The 20,322-nt window shown below is 47.8% G+C and overlaps 1 protein-coding gene across 1 annotated transcript; it reads right to left on the bottom strand.

Moving 5' to 3' along the window:
* Positions 1 to 8,113: 8,113 nt before the first annotated feature.
* On the bottom strand, positions 8,114 to 19,847 carry LOC132764394 (phospholipase A and acyltransferase 3-like). The gene is made up of 4 exons (XM_060758395.2): positions 19,671 to 19,847; positions 17,765 to 17,867; positions 10,717 to 10,985; positions 8,114 to 8,742 (listed from the first exon to the last, which is right to left on the bottom strand). Exons 1-4 carry the CDS (start codon positions 19,710 to 19,712, stop codon positions 8,629 to 8,631), a joined length of 528 nt encoding a protein of 175 aa, XP_060614378.2. The 5' UTR covers positions 19,713 to 19,847; the 3' UTR covers positions 8,114 to 8,628.
* Positions 19,848 to 20,322: the final 475 nt, after the last annotated feature.

Genomic DNA, 20,322 nt, shown 5'->3' with positions numbered 1-20,322 from the left:
GGCGACTCATGGCGGTGTACAGTACACATAAAAAGACAGTTACAGAGGCCAGTATCAACAACATATGACTATACAACAAATACAAACTACATAAAAATCCGCTTCGTCTCTTAGTAGAATCATAGCCAGTCTCATTTTCCTTATACCATTCCAGTTCTCATTACCGTAATGTTGTTGCTTAGCACTTAATTAAATGCCCTCTCGAACAGCCAGGTCTTAAGGCTTTTTCGAAAGGACATGAGGGAGGGCGCCTGTCTGATGTGTGCCGGGAGAGTGTTCCACAGCCGGGGGGCCACCACCGAGAAGGCCCTCTCCCTCGTCCCCGCCAGCCATGCCTGTGATGCAGGCGGGATCGAGAGAAGGGCCTCCCCAGACGATCTCAAGGTCCTCGTGGGCTCGTAGGCCAAGATGCGGTCAGAAAGGTATTTTGGGCCGGAACCGTTTAGGGCTTTGTAGGCCAAGACCAGCACCTTGAATTGGGTCCGGTAGCAAATCGGCAGCCAGTGAAGCTGGGACAACAAGGGCGTTGTGTGCTCCCTGCTACCCGCTCCAGTTAGTAACATGGCTGCCGCACGCTGGACCAGCTGAAGCTTCCGGGCCGTCTTCAAGGGCAGCCCCACGTAGAGAGCGTTGCAGTAATCCAGGCGGGATGTGACAAGAGCGTGTACCACCGTGGCCAAGTCAGACTTCCCGAGATACGGGCGCAGCTGGCGCACGAGCCTAAGCTGTGCAAATGCTCCCCTGGTCACCGCTGAAACCTGGGGATCCAGGCTCAACGATGAGTCCAGGGTCACACCCAAGCTGCGAACCTGCGCCTTCAAGGGGAGTGCGACCCCGTCCAGCACAGGCTGTAACCCTATATCCCGTTCGGCCTTGCGACTGACCAGGAGTACCTCTGTCTTGTCTGGATTTAGTTTCAGTTTGTTCGCCCTCATCCAGACCGTTACAGCGGCCAGGCACCGGTTCAGGACCTCGACAGCCTCCTTAGTAGCAGGTGGGAAGGAGTGACACAAATACCCAATACGCTCAAATTTGAATAATGGTAGGGTGGGGTGGGTGGTTGATTTTGTCATTTGGAAGTTGTAGTTGCTGGGATTAATGGTTCACCGGCAATCAAAGAGCATTCTGAACTCCACCAACAATGGAATTGAACCAATCTTGGCACACAGAACTCCCAAATACCAACAGAAAATACTGGAAGGGTTTGGTGTGCATTGATCTTGAGTTTTGGAGTTGTAGTTCTCCTATATCCAGAGAAGGTACTAAAGGCAGCCATGGAGGCAAGGTGACCAGGAGGTGTCTTCAGACAACAGACTCCTCAGCTTGGAAATGGAACAAGAGCACATCCCCATGGCCTGAGTTGAGCACTGCCTTCAGAAGCAGGAGGTGAAAAAGGGAAACGTTTACTTTTGTTCTGTGTATTTGTGTGTCATTGTCATTTCCCTGTATTAAAGGCTTTGACCATTTGCCTATCTGTGTTTGTTGTAATCCACTCGGAGTCCCCTTGGGAGATAAATAAAATATAAATATATTATTATTATTATTATTATTATTATTATTACTGTTCAACAGTGGGACTCACTGCCTCAGAGTCCAGTGAGTGCTCCTTCTTTGGAGGCTTTGAAGCAGAGGCTGGATGGCCTTCTGTCAGGGGTGCTTTTCCTGCATGGCAGAAAGGGGTCAGACTAGATGACCTTTGGAGGAATGCCCTTGAATTGTGAACACAGGCCGTCTCTGTAGATGTTCTAAAGTTTTATTTGGTTAACTAAAATCTGCATAAAATCATATGTGTAGTACAATTGGGATAGTCAACCAGGACCAATGAACAACGGAGCCCTGTTTTCCCAACCACAAAACTCACAGTTGTGAGTAATATATTTTATTTATATTCCGCTCTATATCCCCAAAAGGACTCAGAATGGATTACACTACACATATACATATGGCAAACATTCAGTGCCGTTGTACAATTAACAACAAAGGCAGACAGTACGTAAATACTTTTCCACCTCTTTTCCATCTCTGCTCTGTGCGTAATATATATATGCTCTGTGCGTAATGAGTACCTTAAAAAACAAAGAACCAATTAACGCAATCACTGTGTAAGCACTGTGGACCTAAACAATGATGGATCTGGACCAAACTTGGCACGAATACTCAATATGCCCAAATATGAACACAGATGGAGTTTGGGGGAAATAGACCTTGACACTTGGGAGTTGTAGTTAACGCAATTAACGCAATATATATATTCTCTGTGCGTAATGAGTACCTTAAAAACCAAAAAACCAATTAACGCAATCACACCAAATTTGGCAACAAAATGTCTCACAACACAAGGAGTGACCATCACTCAAAAAATTATGATTTTGTCATTTGGGAGTTGTAGTCGCTGGGATTTATAGTTCACCTATAATCGAAGAGCATTTTGAACTCCACCAATGATGGAATTGAACCAAACTTGGCACACAGGACTCCCCTGACCAATAGAAAACACTACAAGGGTTTGATGGGCATTGACCTTGAGTTTTGGAGTTGTAGTTCACCTACATCCAGAGAGCACTGTGGACTTAAACAATGATGGATCTGGACCAAACTTGGCACGAATACTCAATATGCTCAAATATGAACACAGATGGAGTTTGGGGGAAATAGACCTTGACATTTGAGATATATATATATATATATATATATATTATTACCCCTAATAATATATATATATATATATATATATATATATATATATATATATATATGAGGCTTGGGCAATCCAAGGTTCTAAATGGTTCTAAAGTACTTACAAAACTAAAGTTCTGGTGGTGAAAATTTCAGAACTCTAACAAAACTTTCAAAATTTAATTATTATTTCATTATTGGTGATTTTAATGACAGAACCAATTAGGAACTGCCATTTATTATGAAATTTTGAGAGTTTTGTTAGAGTTCTGAAATTTTCACCACCAGAACTTTAGTTTTGTAAGTGCTTTAGAACCATTTAGAACCATGGATTGCCCAAGCCTAATACACACACACAGACACATATATATATATTAGGGGGCCCCCGGTGTCGCGTGGGTTAAAGCACTGAGCTGCTGAACTTGTTGACCAAAAGGTCGCAGGTTCGATTCCAGGGAGCGGCGTGAGCTTCTGCTGTCAGCCCTAGCTTCTGCCAACCTAGCAGTTCGAAAACATGCAAATGTGAGTAGATCAATAGGTACCGCTCTGGCGGGAAAGTAACGGCGCTCCATGCGGTCATGCTGGCCGCATGACCTTGGAGGTGTCTACGGACAACGCTGGCTTTTTGGCTTAGAAATGGAAATGAGCACCACACCCCAGAGTCAGACATGACTGGACTTAATGCCAGGGGACAACCTTTACCTTTACCTATAGATTATTATGTTTGTTTATACCCTAACGAAAGGTAGGTCCATCTCTGGCCATTCCTGGGAACCAAATCTGGCCGGATCCAGCCCCACTAATAAGCACAGGTGGGATATCTTTGGATCAAGTAGAGAAACCCAAGGGCAATCCCGGCTTCCAACCGCACTCCCAGCCCCTCCGTACCTGCAGTGGCCTGTCGCTTTTTTCCTATGGCAAATGAATTAACCTCCCATTTTCTACCTGGTGCTTGGAGTGACTTCATAGGGAAAGTGCTACCTCACCTGTTACCGAGTAACAGGTGGAAAGAGATGGGGAGGCCGGTGCAAGGATGGCTGTCACTGGCTCCATCAAGGATGATCCAAGTCGCTCTGCTCTATGTCCTCAACCTGTGCTTGATGTCCCTCAACCTGTTCCCATCTGCAGCGATGGAGCGTAGGCATTGTACCGTATGAAACAGGTAACACTATGTAACACAATTTTTCCTCCTGTGTTATAAACAAATTCAAGTCTCCAGAGCCGGATCAACTCCATCCACGAATATCGAAGGAACTACCTGAAGTCATTTCGGAACTAATCTTCCAGAGTTCTTGGAGAACAGGACAAATCCCAGCAGATTGGAGGAGGACAAAGGAGGCGATAGGGGCTCTTCGAGGAGAAGATGGGGCAATTCTGACAAGGGGATGATAGGGAAAAGGCAGAACTACTTAATACCTTCTTTGCCTCGGTCTTCTCACAAAAAGAAAGTCATCTTCAACCTCAGCAAGATGGAGTAGATGAGGGATTAGAGGACATCCAAAACCAAATTGGGAAACAAGTCGTCCAGGAATACCAGTTCAAGTCCCCAGGGCCAGATACACCCAAGAGTATTGAAGGAACGAGCGGAAGTCATTTCTGAACCATTGGCAATCATCTTTGAGAGTTCTTGGAGAACGGGAGAAGTTCCAGCAGATTGGAGGAGGGCCAATGTGGTCCCAATCTTCAAGAAGGGAAAAAAGGACGACCCAAACAACTACCGTCCGGTCAGCCTCACGTCGATACCGGGCAAGATTCTGGAAAAGATTGTTAAGGAAGTGGTCTGCAAACACTTAGAAACAAATGTGGTCATCGCTAATAGTCAACACGGATTTATCAAAAAGATACCATGCCAAACTAATCCAATCTCTTTTTTTGATAGAGGAACAAGCTGGGTAGTTGCAGGGAATGTCATGGATGGAGCATATCTGGGTTTCAGGAAGGCCTTCCTTCGACAAGGTCCCTGTGCTGTCATGCGCTGGGCCTGTGAAAAGGTCTGTAGTCAGGACGTGCTCTGTATGCCCAATGAGACGCCGGGGATGCCTCAGATTAGAAGCCCTATAGATTTCATAGAATCATAGAATCATAGAATCAAAGAATCAAAGAGTTGGAAGAGACCTCATGGGCCATCCAGTCTAACCCCATTCTGCCAAGAAGCAGGAATATTGAATTCAAATCACCCCTGACAAATGGCCATCCAGCCTCTGCTTAAAGGCTTCCAAAGAAGGAGCCTCCACCACACTCCGGGGCAGAGAGTTCCACTGCTGAACGGCTCTCACAGTCAGGAAGTTCTTCCTGATGTTCAGATGGAATCTCCTCTCTTGTAGTTTGAAGCCATTGTTCCGCGCCCTAGTCTCCAAGGAAGCAGAAAACAAGCTTGCTCCCTCCTCCCTGTGGCTTCCTCTCACATATTTATACATGGCTCCTCATATCTCCTCTCAGCCTTCTTCAGGCTAAACATGCCCAGCTCCTTAAGCCGCTCCTCATAGGGCTTGTTCTCCAGACCCTTGATCATTTTAGTCGCCCTCCTCTGGACACATTCCAGCTTGTCAATATCCCTCTTGAATTGTGGTGCCCAGAATTGGACACAATATTCCAGGTGTGGTCTAACCAAAGCAGAATAGAGGGGTAGCATGACTTCCCTAGATCTAGACACTATGCTCCTATTGATGCAGGCCAAAATCCCATTGGCTTTTTTTGCCGCCACATCACATTCCTGGCTCATGTTTAACTCCAAGATCTTTTTCACACGTACTGCTCTTGAGCCAGGCATTGTCCCCCATTTTGTATCTTTGCATTTCGTTTTTCCTGCCAAAGTGGAGTATCTTGCATTTGTCCCCGTTGAACTTCATTTTGTTAGTTTTGGCCCATCTCTCTAATCTGTCAAGATCGTTTCGAATCCTGCTCCTGTCCTCTGGAGTCTTGGTTCTTCCTCCCAATTTGGTGTCGTCTGCAAACTTAATGATCCTGCCTTCTAGCCCTTCATCTAAGTCATTAATAAAGATGTTGAACAGGACCGGGCCCAGGACGGAACCCTGCGGCACTCCACTCGTCACTTCTTTCCAAGATGAAGAGGAAGTATTGTGTCTTCATTGTGTCTGCTTGTGACCCCCATGTTGTCCCAGTCAGCTTTCTATTGATATTATTTCTAGCACCCACTTTTTGCTTCTATGAAGTCAGAGCACAGTACACAAATGATCAGCCACTGACAGAAGAGACAGAGAGTGTGCTGTCAGACGCTGGGCCTGTAATAATTGTCTTTTGAACAGGACGTGCACTTTGTGCCCAGCGGGAAGCCAGGGTGCCTTGATAGAGAGGCCCTAAGGATTTTCCATTGGAAGAGTCTTTAGAGGCTTGAAGGGTTTAACAAAGTCCTTTATTACTGAACAAATTAAACAAATACTTCTTCAATCTTCAAATACAATCATACAAATGACTGGTGGCTTTCTTTATCTTGTCCACAAGTAGAGGCGGCCCTAGGTAATTTTCAACGGTAAGCAAACAGTATTTTGGCGCCCCCCCCCCCCCAACCAATCATTGATATATATTTTCTGTTTGTCGTGGGAGTTCTGTGTGCCATATTTGGTTCAATTCCATCATTTGTGGAGTTCAGAATGCTCTTTGATTGTAGGTGAACTATACATCCCAGTAACTACACTTGCCGCACTTGGTCCCTTGCCTGGCCCGCTTTGGGTCCGGAGGCGTGCACCAAAAGTCACCTCTTCTCCTGACTTTCTTCTCAGTCATTGGGACCAAGAGAGAGAGAGAGAGAGAGGTGGAGATGCCCAACTTTCCCGAAGGTAGGCGCAAAAACAAAGGAGGGAGCAGAGGTGGGAGATTCCTCCAACCGGAGGGGCTCTCTCTCTCTCTCTCTTGGTCCCAATGGCTGAAGAGAAAGTCAGGAGAAGAGGCGACTTTTGGTGCATACACTGGGGTCTTCAGACATGCCTCCAGACCCGAAGCGGGCCAGGTGCGGCAGCTCCGCCCCTTGGCCCACCCGCGGATTGGGGAGAGGAGAGGAGGTGAGTGGAGCGTCGGGGATTGGGAAAGGGGAAAGGGTCATAGGGAAGGGATCGAACATGGAGAACAATTGAGCGCCGGCTCTGCTCGCGCACCCGGTGGCCGGGTGGAGCAGGAACGAGAAGGGCTAGGCGAGGCTCAAGGGCCCGGCCCCTTTGGGAAGAGGATTGCCCGGCAGCAAGGCAAGAAAGCCGAGGCTCCCCCCGGACTGCTAGGGGCGCTCCTCAAGTGGCAGTCGAGGGGCATTTACAGAGGCGCCTCTGCGCCCCTGGCAAAAAAAAAGTGTTCTGCGACCGCTTACTTCGCGTAATGGACAAGCCGCCCCTGTCCACAAGGGACAGGCAACTGGCTTTGGGAACTGTTTCTTTTCTTTTGAAAGGAAAACCCTTTTTTAACCTCTCCCAGACAATCTACTATCTAGGCTTTGCTGATGTGGGTCCTACTACCGGTTCCAAACTACTACTTGGGTCCCGAGTAGACCTACCAGTCAAGGCTTTGTAGATTCTCCAGCTGGAGTTCTTTGGGTCTGTAAAACTGTTTCCCCCAAATGCTGTAAGGCTGAGAGGCTGTAAGCTCCCAGCCAGAGCTTTGGGACTATTAATGACGTCGAGCATGCCCCCCCCCCAACAAGGGATGGTGACTTATAGTTCTGCAAAGGACAAAGGCACCAGACTGTGCAATAGAGGTTAAGTCTTGGTCACATTGCCAAGGCACTGACAACAACAAGGACCCCATGAGGCTTTTGGGAAACGGCTGGATCTTGGGACTTCTGCCCTTTGTGAGAGTTGTAGTTTCCCAAGGACCAAAGTGTGAATCAGTTGCAGAACAGCTGGGGTTTCATCTGCCAGCCTTCCCAATGATCATGGACTCTCTGCCTGCATGTCTTGGACTTCAGTACATACTATCTCCCTCATGAACTTTCCTCAAGGACCTTTTAAAACATTGCACTTCAGGCTTCTTCATGAAAATTAATCCTCTTATTAAATATACTTGGGATGTGGGACAAAGATGGGGTTTTGTTGCCATGAAATGCTTATGATTTGAATGTATGTATCTTGCTATGAAATATCTTTTGCCCCCTTTACCCTTGCCCTTTGCCCCAAAAAGGCGACCAGGAAAAACCACTCAGTGCCCGAGGGGGCTGTTGTTCCCTCGAAACCAACCTTATCACAGACATTTGCATGGACAATAGCAACTGGAAATTCTTTCTTTATTTTTCTGAGTTGGCCTGGTAAACAGGGAATTTCTCTGGTCACATTTTAATTTAATTACAAAGGAATTGCTGGAATCAGGCTTCTCTGACGGCTCGCCAAGGTCATGGATCCTCTTTGGTGCGGTCCTAGGGGTCTCTCTTACTGGAGAGACCCTCCTAAAGTCCGTATTGACTTCAAGAACAATAAATATGAATATATAACAAAAATTAATTAAAACTTTTTTTATTAACGAAGTGGGAGGACAGTAAGTAAGAACAGCAAGCAGTAGAATGTTAAGTAAAGCTTGGCTCAAAGAGGTGCAAAAGAACATGATGTCTCCAGACACGTGATAATAACTCTTTCAGAAGTAAATTTCCCTTCTGATTTCTCTCGCTTCCTTTTGTCGCAGCCCTAGTCTTAACTAGGAGTCGTTTGTAAATTGGATGTGTGTAACCTGGGGACAGCTTGTATTTCAGTTCTCCAAACTATACCCAAAAAACCCGAAATGTGTATATTTTGCAGCCAGGTATTATGTGACAAGTTGTTGGAGGTACAAAATAAGTGTTTTCATCTGTAATCTCTACTTCAGTGCTTTTCCCACCTCTGGCAGGGTCACAAAACAAAGACCCAGTATGACATTGCATTGTTAATTGCTCACATTGGAAATATAGGAAAGAGTTCGAGTCAGAGAAGGCTTCTGAAAATGGGGGAAACCCCAGTCTGAGATGGGAATCTAACACAACTATTTCTTTGTTTGATTCTTGGGCGACAACATACTGCCTATCAGGCCTGCCAAAACAACCATCGCCCCGACACCGACCAGTCCAACGGTGCCAACAATCACAGCATCTCTCACCTAGAAAAAAAACAAGAAAGGTGACGTTAATGGGCCAAAACTAACAAAATGAAGTTCAACAGTGACAAATGCAAGATACTCCACTTTGGCAGGAAAAACGAAATGCAAAGATACAGAATGGGGGACAATGCCTGGCTCGAGAGCAGTACGTGTGAAAAGATCTTGGAGTCCTCGTGGACAACAAGTTAAACATGAGCCAACAATGTGATGTGGCAGCAAAAAAAAGCCAATGGGATTTTGGCCTGTATCAAGAGGAGTCGAGTGTCTAGATCCAGGGAAGTAATGCTACCCCTCTAGAACACACCTGAATATTGTGTCCAATTCAGGGCACCACAATTCAAGAGAGATATTGACAAGCTGGAGTGTGTCCAGAGGAGGGCGACTAAAATGATCAAGGGTCTGGAGAACAAGCCCTATGAGGAGCGGCTTAAGGAGCTGGACATGTTTAGCCTGAAGAAGAGAAGGCTGAGAGGAGACATGATAGCCATGTATAAATCTGTGAGAGGAAGCCACAGGGAGGAGGGAGCAAGCTTGTTTTCTGCTTCCCTGGAGACTAGGACGCAATGGAGCAATGGCTCCAAAGTACAAGAAAGGAGATTCCATCTGAACATGAGGAAGAACTTCCTGACTGTGAGAGCCGTTCAGCAGTGGAACTCTCTGCCCCGGAGTGTGGTGGAGGCTCCTTCTTTGGAAGCTTTTAAGCAGAGGCTGGATGGCCATCTGTCAGGGGTGATTTGAATGCAATATTCCTGCTTCTTGGCAGAATGGGGTTGGACTGGATGGCCCATGAGGTCTCTTCCAACTCTTTGATTCTATGATTCTATGATTAATCACAAAAACATTATGTTTGGGGCAGTATGGACAAGAGATGATGGCATTTGCAGTACCTTCGACCAATTCAGCTCTGACATCCAGAGCATGGTGAAAGCGCGAGGCGGGCAAGGGGGCTTTGTGTGAGGCCAGATCCCACGCCGAGGACCTCGCCCGCCTCGAACCCTCGCCGGATGGTGAAAGCGCGAGGCGGTTGAAGGGGCTTTGTGCCAGGCCAGGCCTCGCGCCGAGGACCCCTCACCTGCCTCGCACCCTCGCTGGATGGTGAAAGCGCAAGGCAGGCGAGGGGGCTTTGCGCCAGGCCTCGCGCCGAGGACCCCTCGCCCGCCTCGCACCCTCGCCGGATGGTAGAAGCGCGAGGCGAGCGAAGGGGTTTTGTGCCAGGCCAGGCCTCACGCCGAGGACCCCTCGCCCGCCTCGAACCCTCGCTTGATGGTGAAAGCGCGAAGCGGGCAAGGGGGCTTTGCGTGAGGCTAGATCTCACGCCGAGGACCCCTCGACCGCCTCGAACCCTCGCTGGATGGTGAAAGCGCGAGGCGGGCAAGGGGGCTTTGCGTGTGGCAAGATCTCACGCCGAGGACCCCTCGCCCGCCTCGAACCCTCTCCGGATGGTGAAAGCGCGAGGCGGGCAAGGGGGCTTTGCGTGAGGCCAGATCTCACGCCGAGCACCCCTCGCCCGCCTCGAACCCTCGCCGGATGGTGAATGCACGAGGCGGGTGAAGGGGCTTTGTGCCAGGCCAGGCCTCCCACCGAGGACCCCTCACCTGCCTCGCGCCCTCGCTGGATGGTGAAAGCGTGAGGCAGACGAGGGGGCTTTGCGCCAGGCCTCGTACCGAGGACCCCTCGCCCGCCTCGCACCCTCGCCAGATGGTGAGAGTGCGCGGCAGGCGAGGCAGGCTTTGCACAAAGGAGCCCTCACCTGGCCCACGCCCTTGGCCTTGCGACCCCTCCTAAAAGGCCAGGCGACCCCCCTGGGGGTCGCAACCCCCAGGTTGAGAACCGCTGAGCTAGAGTAATTTGCAATAACTGAAATGCTGTAAATCGGTGGTTCTCAACTTCTGGGTCCCCAGATGTTTTGGCCTTCATAACAACAAAGTATTCCATAACAACGGCATCTCCAAGCGTGAGGTTTTCCCATCTCACCTGGTCGCTCCTAGCCGTGCCATAGCGGAGCCTAGTGACAAAGTGTTCGCAGTTATTGCTGGTCACACTATAGTGCATTTCCTTTCCCAAGAGCGCTTCCGCCTCCTGGACAATTTTGTTGGCGGGAAGCGGGTTGCATTTCTCATCGTATTTGTTGTTGATGCAATAGTTGTCGCCCCGAATGATGTCCCTGAGCCGTTCCTTCTTCACCATGGCTTTTTCCGTCATGACAGACAGGAGGCTGTTTGTGCTGGCTTCTTTGAAGTCGCCTTGGAAAGACAGGAAAGCACATGCATAGGCAAGATAAGCTTTTGTACTACAACTCCCAGCAGCAGAGGCGGCCCTAGCTAGTTTTCAAAGGTAAGCAAACAATATTTTGGTGCCCCCCCCCCCCCCCAACCAATCATTGATATATATTTTCTGTTCGTCGTGGGAGTTCTGTGTGCCATATTTGGTTCAATTCCATCATTGGTGGAGTTCAGAATGCTCCTTGATTGTAGGTGAACTATACATCCCAGTAACTACACTTGCCGCACTTGCTCCCTTGCCTGGCCCGCTTTGGGTCCAGAGGTGTGCCTGAAGACCCCAGTGTGTGCACCAAAAGTCACCTCTTCTCCTGACTTTCTCCTCAGCTATTGGGACCGAGAGAGAAGAGAGAGAGAGAGGTGGAGATGCCCACCTTTCCTGAAGGAAGGCGCAAAAACAAAGGAGGGAGCGGAGGTGGGAGATACCTCCAACCAGAGGGGCTCTCTCTCTCTCTCTCTCTCTCTGTCTCTTGGTCCGAATGGCTGAAGAGAAAGTCAGGAGAAGAGGCGACTTTTGGTGCGCACGCTGGGGTCTTCAGACACGCCTCCGGATCCGAAGCGGGTCAGACGCGGCGGCTCCGCCCCTTGGTCCACCCGCGGATTGGGGAGAGGAGAGGAGGTGGGTGGAGTGCCGGGGGATCGGGAAAGGGAGACGGTCATGGGGAAGGGATTGAACACGGAGAACGATCGAGCGCCAGCTCTGCTCGCACACCCGGTGGTCAGGTGGAGCAGGAATGAGAGGGGCTAGGCGAGGCTCAAGGGCCCGGCCCCTTTGGGAAGAGGGTCGCCCGGCAGCAAGGCAAGAAAGCCGAGGCTCCCCCTGGACTGCTAGGGCTGTTTTGAGTTCTCGGGGCGCTCCTCAAGTGGCGGTCGAGGGGCATTTACAGAGGCGCCTCTGCGCCCCTGGCAAAAAAAGTGTTCTGCGACCGCTTACTTTGCGTAATGGACGAGCCGCCCCTGCCCAGCAGTCACATGAGTTGAAAGAAGCTCAGACTAGCATACCGAGGGATGCTTCTCTGTCCTACTCAAGGTATGTTAGCTATAAGGATGGGGAAGTCAGGCAATCTTGCTTCTTCTCTGCATCCCAATTTTGTGGGAGTTGTGTGCCAAATCCTTTGCACCTCAAATATGAAGAAATCTGCAATCTGTATTTTTAAAAAATGATGTGAAATTGAATATTCACATATCTTCACAAAAGAAATGTCATGCTGTTATGTTTGCTGGCAAAATGGCCCTACCTAAAAGAATCCCATACCTTACGTGACTGTGGAGCAGAACAGACAACTCTGCATCTGTATGCTTGTCCATTGTGCCCTGCCTCATGTACAGAGGAGGAATTGCTGGCGTGTGACGGCGCGTCAGGCCCCACCTGTATGTGAATGTACAGTTGAATTGTTTGGCTATCTACTGCTTTCTATCAAGGTTGTTTACATCTGTTGAATTGCCTTCCTTGCTTAATTGTTGGCTCCTCCCCTTCCTGGGCAAGAGGGCAGAGCTTTCTTTTCATTCTACCATCAGACAGCTTTATAGACGGACGGGAAAAAGATTTGGCTCTAAAGCAGGGGTCCTCAAACTTTTTAAACCAGGGGGCAGTTTACTGTCCCTCAGGCCGATGGAGGGCCGGACTATAGTTTTTTAAAAAAAAAATCAATAAAAAAATTCCTTTGTACATTGCACATATCTTATTTTGCTGTGTGGAAAGGGCCCTTAGAGGGGGTTCTTTCTAGCCCTCTTTAGGCAGTAATTCCAGGAGCAGAGAATGGGAAATCTTCCTATTTCTAGTCTGAACAAAATCTAAAATGATAACTGTAAATAAAGAACAACACTCAAACACAGGGGAGCTCCAGACAAGAAACAATCAGGGCCAGCTAACCACCTCTCAACAAAGGATTCTCCCTAAAAACTGTCAGGCTAGGAAATGGCAATCAAGGTGGCCAATTGAAACATTCATACCTACCTCCAACAGATAAGAGTTCTTTCTCCCACCGTGGATCTTCCACAATTTTCCTGGTTAAAGGTTTTCCTCTGACATGAAGTCCAGTCGTGTCTGGCTCTGGGGTGTGGTGCTCATCTGCATTTCTAAGTCGAAGAGCCGGCGTTGTCCGTAGACACCTCCAAGGTCATGTGGCCAGCATGACTGCATGGAGCGCCGGGGGCAGCCTCCCTTGGCTGGCTCACGCTGTCCATCGGGCCTGACGGATAGCGTGAGCCAGCCAAGGGGGAAGCAGCCCTGCGCGGCCTACTTGCGAGTAAAGCACCTCGCGAGGTGCGTTACGCAATAGTAGACCACGCGGAGCAGCTGCCCTTGGTTGGCTCACGCTGTCCATCGAGCCTGATGGATAGCATGAGCCAGCCAAGGGGAAAGCAGCCCTGCACGGCCTACTTGCGAGTAAAGCACCTCGCGTGGTGCGTTACGCAATAGTAGACCACACGGAGCAGCTACCCTTGGCTGGCTCACGCTGCCCATCAGGCCCGACGGATAGCGTGAGCCTACCAAGGGGGAAGCAGCCCTGCGCGGCCTACTTGCGAGTAAAGCACCTTGCAAGGTGTTTACGCGCTAGTAGACCACGCTGAGCAGCTGCCCTTGGTTGGCTCACACTGTCCATCGAGCCTGACGGATAGCGTGAGCCAGCCAACTGAGGGGCACTGTGTGGGGGGGCACTCCTCCTCTGCGGGCCGGGTAAGAGCCCTTGGTGGGCCGGAAGTGGCCCGCGGGCCGTAGTTTGGGGACCCCTGCTCTAAAGCCCTTGTTTAAGCTATCTCTCATCACCAATTCTCAGGTTTTTACCCTTGAGATTCACACTTCATGCCCAGATCTTCCTGGACGGCGTTGAGGAGTCTCAAGCGCCTTCAAACCAGTCCTTTGGCACCAGAGGAAGACTTTGTGCCTTCAAATATAGGCCATTTGGACCGGGGTTGTGGATTGCTCAGGCATTCACAGCCATTGAGAAAAGAGGGAACTTGGAAAGCTTCTCAGCTGCAAAACTCCTTGGACCCAAGACTTCAGAGACCGTAACATATATTTTCTTTATCCCTGTTGAAACATCAAGTTTATGCCTAAGAAAGATAACTCGCTGTGAACAATGAAGACCATTTCGAGTTATCTGTTGTGTCTTGGTCCTTGGGAGTTCCAGTTTCCTAAAGGAGGGCAAGAAGCAATTCCCTGGGGAGAGATGTCACGTCCATGTTTCTTTCACTAAGATCTATAGACCCCAGGCGCGACGGCACATGGAGGCTACAGACAATGCCATTGCTGTTGCCCATTTTTGGTCAAAAGATATTTAGCTTCCTGCACGCCTTCAATTTTTATCAGTTTTCTACTAATTTATGCAATGATTTTGATATGAAATAGTCATCATCATCATTATCATCATCATCATCATCATTTTTGCAGGTGTGTCCTCAACCAATTCCAAGTCATTTGAATGGTGATCATTGCAGCAGAGAGTAATGCCGTGTTATATGTCCTGAGCAAGACGTTCAGATAAGCTCTGATTCCCCGTCGGTTGCCATGGCAACTACCACAGGGAGCTTGAGCGCATCACAAGGACCGGCATCAGCTGTTTGGACCCAAATGTAATAAGATGTGGCTGCTCAGCTTCCAAAATTACTTAAACATGTGTATTGATTCAATAGTGTAGGGGTAGATTTATCTCAATTCCCGTGGTTGTTTTGCTTGCTTGTTTGCATGCTGCAAGTCGATGCTGGTTGCTTCTGGAGTGAGAGAGTCAGCCGTCTACGAAGACGCTGCCCAGGGGACACCTGGATGTCTTGCAATCCTCCGAGTAGGCTTCTCTCGTGTCCCCTGGAGCTGATGAACAACTGCACTGCATCCTGTCAGATCCCCAAAATCTGGAGGAAAGCAAGAGTCATCCCTGTTCTATAGAGTCCCTGGTGGCGCAGTGAGTTAAACCCCTGTGCCGGCAGGACTGAAGACCGACAGGTCATAGGTTCAAATCCAGGGAGAGCGTGGATGGGCTCTGTGCTGGTATGTCCAACTGTGCAGGAGCTCCAACTTTATTTTCTTTCTATTAAGTGTTTGCATGCAAGGATTCTGCAAAAAGGTGGCGTCCTTTGGTTTGCAGTCATAGGGCAAGCCACTTGTCTATCATTGTTAAGTTTGGATCCGCCCCTTCTCCTAGGGAGATGGGAAGGGAAGAGGGAGCCATTTTTAGTTAGTCTTAGTGAGGAAAGCTAAGTTAGAGGACGTGGACAAGCTTCGCCTGCACAAAAGCTTCATTTCGTAAGACCATCCAGGGAAACTGAAGTCCAGGAAATTCCAGGGACATTCTGGAGGGAAAACAGCTTTACAGACCCAGAGAACTCCAGCTGGAGAATCTGCAAGCCTTTACTGGTAGGGTGAAGGTGACGGGGTGGAGGAGCTGACCATTGCTCCATTGCCATGGACCGATCACCATCTGATCAGGTTTAGACTCACCGCACCTCCTAACCTCCGCAGGGGTGGTGGACCCAATAGAATGGTCCGCCCCAGGAGGCTTATGGAGCCAAACGGCTTCCTGACGGCTCTTGGGGAATTTTCCACCTTCTTGGCTGGCGACTCTGTCGATGTCTTGGTCTCTCGGTGGGACAGGGAGATGGCCAGGGCAATCGACACAATCGCTCCGGAACGCCGCCTCTCGAGTAACCGAGCTAAACCTGATCCTTGGTTTACCGAGGAGCTGGCAGCGATGAAGCGAAAGAAGAGGAGGCTAGAGTGCGTGTGGCGTCAGAACCCCACCAATCCAGCCCAAACACATCTGAATACCTTTCTAAGGGCCTACGGTGTGGCAATAGCGGCGGCACAGAAAACATTTCTTGTTGCCAACATTGCATCTGCGAAGAACCGTCCAGCTGAGCTTTTCCGAGTTGTCAGGGGTCTGTTAAATCCGCCGAAAAGCGAGGTCCCTGATAACACGGTAGCTCGCTGTGAAGCATTTGCTCGATTCTTCGCGGATAAAATTGCACGGATTCGGTCGGGTTTTGACGCCATATTAATGGCAGTCTCTGGGGATGTAACGAGAGCATCTGCTTGTCCGGTTTTGTTGGATTCATTTCAATTGGTTCAGCTTGAGGATGTGGACAGGATCCTTGGAGAGGTGCGACCTACCACATGCATCCTAGACCCCTGCCCATCCTGGCTGATAAAGGAAGCCAGAGGGGGTTTGGCAGAGTGGGTGAAGGTGGTGGTTAACGCCTCCTTACAGGAAGGAAAATTTCCAGCGAGCTTAAAACAAGCTATCATAAAACCGCTGTTGAAGAAACCATCACTGGATCCCACTCAATTAGACAACTATCGGCCAGTTTCCAATCTCCCCTATTTGGGCAAAGTCATGGAACGTATGGTGGCAACACAGCTCCAGGGATTTCTCTCCCCGGGGAGATTAGATCAGCAACATCCCTCCTTTCCTTCAGAAAGAAATTAAAAACATGGATGTGGGACCAGGCGTTTGGGCAATCTGGCAGATGAATAAGGGACTGTGACGATGGATAGGAACTGGACAATGGTGGAACGAAATATGAACTCTGAGTTGGCTATTGATTGTGTGATATATTGTTGTTTTAATTGTTTTAATTGTTGACCATTTAATTGCTGGTTTTATATGTTATTGTGTTTGTGCAGGCACCAAGACGTGCCTTTTTGTAAGCCGCCCTGAGTCCCCCCTCGGGAGCTGAGAAGGGCGGGGTAGAAGTATACGAAATAATAAAATAAATACTTGGTGCTCAAGACGCAGTTTGAATCCAGTAGTAGGACCCACATCAGTAAGGATTAGATTATAGTCAGCCTGGAAGAGGTTAAGAAAGGGTTTTCCTCTAAAGGAACAGTTAATGAAGACAGTTGCCTGTCCCTCGTGGACAAGATTAAGGAAGACACCAGTTAATTCAAAGCCTTGAAGCATTTGTTTGACCCACTGAAGATTTGAGAAATATCTGTTGGAAGGACTTTGTTACATCATTAAAAACTCTAAAGACTATCTCTACAGGAAAATCCTTAAAGGCCTCTTTCGAGGCACCCCTGGCTTCCCGCTGGGCACAAGGTGCACATCCTATTTCAAAAGTCAATTATTACAGGCCCAGCGCGTGACAGAACAGGCTCCCTCTATCAGCTCCAGCTCCTCTTTTGGGGACATGAGAGAAGCCTCCCACAAGGATAATAAAGCATCAAAACATCCAGACGTCCCCTGGGCAACGTCTTTGCACACCAGAAGCGACTTGTAGTTTCTCACGACCAAAATCCCCGTTCTTAACTAGGAGTCGTATGTCTGTAACTCAGGAACGGCTTATATATGTCTGATAACAATGGGTTAAACCTTTGTGCTGCTTAACTGCTATCTTGAAGGTTGGCAGTTCAAATCCGTGGGTCTGGGTGAGCTCCCACTGTTAGCCCCAGCTCCTGCCAGCCTAATAGTTCGAAAACATGCAAATGTGGCGGGAAGGAAAACAGGTGCTCCAAGCAATCATGCCAACCACACGACTAAGAAGTGTCTATGGACAACGTAGGCTCCTTGGCTTGGAAGTGGAGATGCTCCCCCAGAGTCAGAGTTGAGTACTGCCTCCAAAAGCCGGAGATGAAAGGGGAAGCCCTTGCCTTTGTCTGTTAAGTTCTGTCTCGTTGTATCAAGGCATTGAATGTTTGCCTGTGTTTGTGTTTGTATACATGCTGTACTCCACTCTGAGTCCCCTCGGGGAGATAGGACGGAATATTAATAAAGTATTATTATTATTATTATTATTATTATTATTACCTGAGGAAGCCAAGTGGATCACGTAACCAGATCCCACATAGACAGCCCAGTGTTGGTATCCCAAACGGGAAATTTCAATCAGGTCCCCGGGCTTGGGCACAACCTATGGAGACAGAATCAAACAAAAATCCAGAAGGGACATATGAGGATAAGAGAATCAAGGAGTGGGAATCAGGGTGGACTGGGATATCGGCAAAGGGCCAAGTGCATCTGTCTTCAAAGATATTATTATTATTGTTATTGTTGTTGTTGTTGTTGATGATGATGTTGATTTATACCCCACATGCTGCCATAAACAACCCAAAAGGCAACTGGATGAGGCATCCTCATTTCTGTTCATCCCAAAAGGCAGCCATGATCACATATCATAGCCCTCCAGAGTATTTATGTTTTGTTTACATGCTATATGATATTAACTTTTCAAAATGTTTTCATGCAGGAAGCAAAATTTATGTACTTGGAAGCCTCAGGAGGCACAGGTGTCATTCTCTCAGCCCCATTTACAAATAACACTGTTCAACGGAGAAAAAGTTTCGGGCCTGAAAATAGCTGTTCTTTTATGATTTTGGGGTGCTGAAAACGAAAATGACATTTAAAAATGTATATTGGCTCTAGTTTTTATGATATAAGCAATCACGTGATCACGTATGGTTGAAAAAATGCATGTTGCGACTTACACTATGGAAGATTCTAGAATATTCTAGAAAGTTTGAAGACGTAGTATGAGTGCCGTGTGCAAAAGCCAGAAAGCCCTATATAAGGCCAGACTTTTGAACGGTGAGGGTCAGTCAGTTGAAGACTGAGACAGTCTCGTTAAACATCATTTTACATTGTTCTTTTGACTGTAGTGATGCCTCGCACGTGAGTAAATAAAGCACTATGGAAAAAAGAGATCAAGGCCAATGGACTCCGTCAATGCTGTCAGACTCCTGCTGGAGCATTGGAAGAGGGAATCCTTTCCTTGAATACAAAAGAAAAGTCAAGAGAAGCAAACAGGATATAAACTAAAGTCACGATTAAAGCCACATTTACACTTTCAGACTTTTCAATTGCATTAGGCTTACGAATAGAGTTTCTTGCTGCACAAACATAAACAATAGACTAATTCAATAAATATTTCTCATGTATAAACAATTGGCAATATAATTTGACTAAAATTTAGTAAATATTCATGGTTTATATACATGCAGTAAGGTTAGGCACATTATCAGAATATTAATGAATTACCTATTGTGGAGGAAATTGAAATAGCTGTTGCATAAAAACCAGAGCCAATTAACACATTTAATTATTATATTTGAATTCAGCATGTTAAATTTATTAAGAAACGGCACATTTGGTTTCCGAAACTGAGAAAAACTGAAAATTTGTAGAAGCGGCCGCGATTAAAGCTAATAACCGCTGACCGGAAGGTTAACAGTTTGAAGCCGTGAGTTGGGATGAGCTCCTGACTGTCAGTCCTAGCTCCTGCTAACCTAGCAGTTCGAAAGCATGCAATGCAAGATGTAGCTTGTTTTGGAAACAAGGTTTGGGGATAAATCTTTAGTGGAGGCACTTTTCCTCCATGATAACTATTACAGGTGTGGATTTCCTTTCTGAGAGGTAGATTTCTCTTTCTTCCTGTTGTCTCCGCCCCGTTCTTAACTAGGAGTCGTTTGTGAGTCGGATGTTTGTAGCTCAGGGACGGCCTGTGTCTGCCTGTAAGCTTTCTGAGGCTCTGTCAATGAACCTGGAGGTTACAGGAGGTCAAGCTGAAGCAGCCTAATCTGGGAAGCTATATTTATCTCCAAAAGCGCTTTAGAATCCAGTCTGGAGAAGTTCTCCGTCAGCTGTGGGTCGATCCAGCAATACAATAGCAAAAAAAATGGCACAGAAACAAAAGCAGGAGTGTCACAGAAATCCTTACCCAGTGCCCTGACCTGTTGTCCATGCAGTAGACTTCAGACATGTTGGAAACCTTTGCCACCGGACCTTCCGCCTTTCCCAAAGCAGAGCAGCCAATGCAATGGCTGGTGACTTTGACAGCTCTGGGCAGCTGCTGTGCAAACACTGCAAATCGCCTTTGCGCGACAGGAAGCCCAGTTTAGTTGTGCTGAAATGGATTGGGAGGGAGGAATCCGGGAATTTCCAAAGCCCATAAATAGACGGCGGGAGGGCAGGAAGGGGGGAAAGGAGCACTGTATTTGTTTGCCAATGAACATGGTCCCTTAGACATGCAAAGCCCAAATGGAATGTTTGCTGAATCGGTCCAGATTGCAAAGTGCAAAAATGCACACATAGAAATGTAGAAACTGCCTTCAAACCAGAATGGACTTTCGTCCGGATTATATACTCCTAACATCACCAAAAGTGATGTTAAAAAAAAAAAAGACAACGAGCCAAATAAAAATGTCATGGCAAACAAAAGCCGCGTTGAATTGATGCCGAAACAATGCACTGCATTGCGGCTGTTGTGGGATCGGATGCAATTTTGCACGGAGCATTCTCTTCTGTCATTTCAGAATTTAAAAAATTACAATATTCTAACACTATGTGATACGTATATCACTTTTCACTTA

This window comes from Anolis sagrei, chromosome 12, assembly GCF_037176765.1.
Source record: "Anolis sagrei isolate rAnoSag1 chromosome 12, rAnoSag1.mat, whole genome shotgun sequence".
In the NCBI taxonomy this organism is placed as follows: Eukaryota; Metazoa; Chordata; class Lepidosauria; order Squamata; family Dactyloidae; genus Anolis; species Anolis sagrei.
The sequence above is the reverse complement of the archived record's forward strand: the minus strand, read 5'-3'. Positions and strand labels throughout refer to the sequence as shown.

What these genes read in the sequence shown, in the direction of transcription:
- LOC132764394 (XM_060758395.2), bottom strand. Translation starts at nt 19,712, where the DNA reads ATGTCTGAAGTCTACTGCATGGACAACAGGTCAGGGCACTGG. An exon ending in GATCCACTTGGCTTCCTCAG is followed by an intron (nt 10,986 to 17,764) that starts GTAATAATAATA and finishes TGTCTTTCCAAG; the next exon opens with GCGACTTCAAAGAAGCCAGC. An exon ending in GCACGGCTAGGAGCGACCAG is followed by an intron (nt 8,743 to 10,716) that starts GTGAGATGGGAA and finishes TTTTTTTTCTAG; the next exon opens with GTGAGAGATGCTGTGATTGT.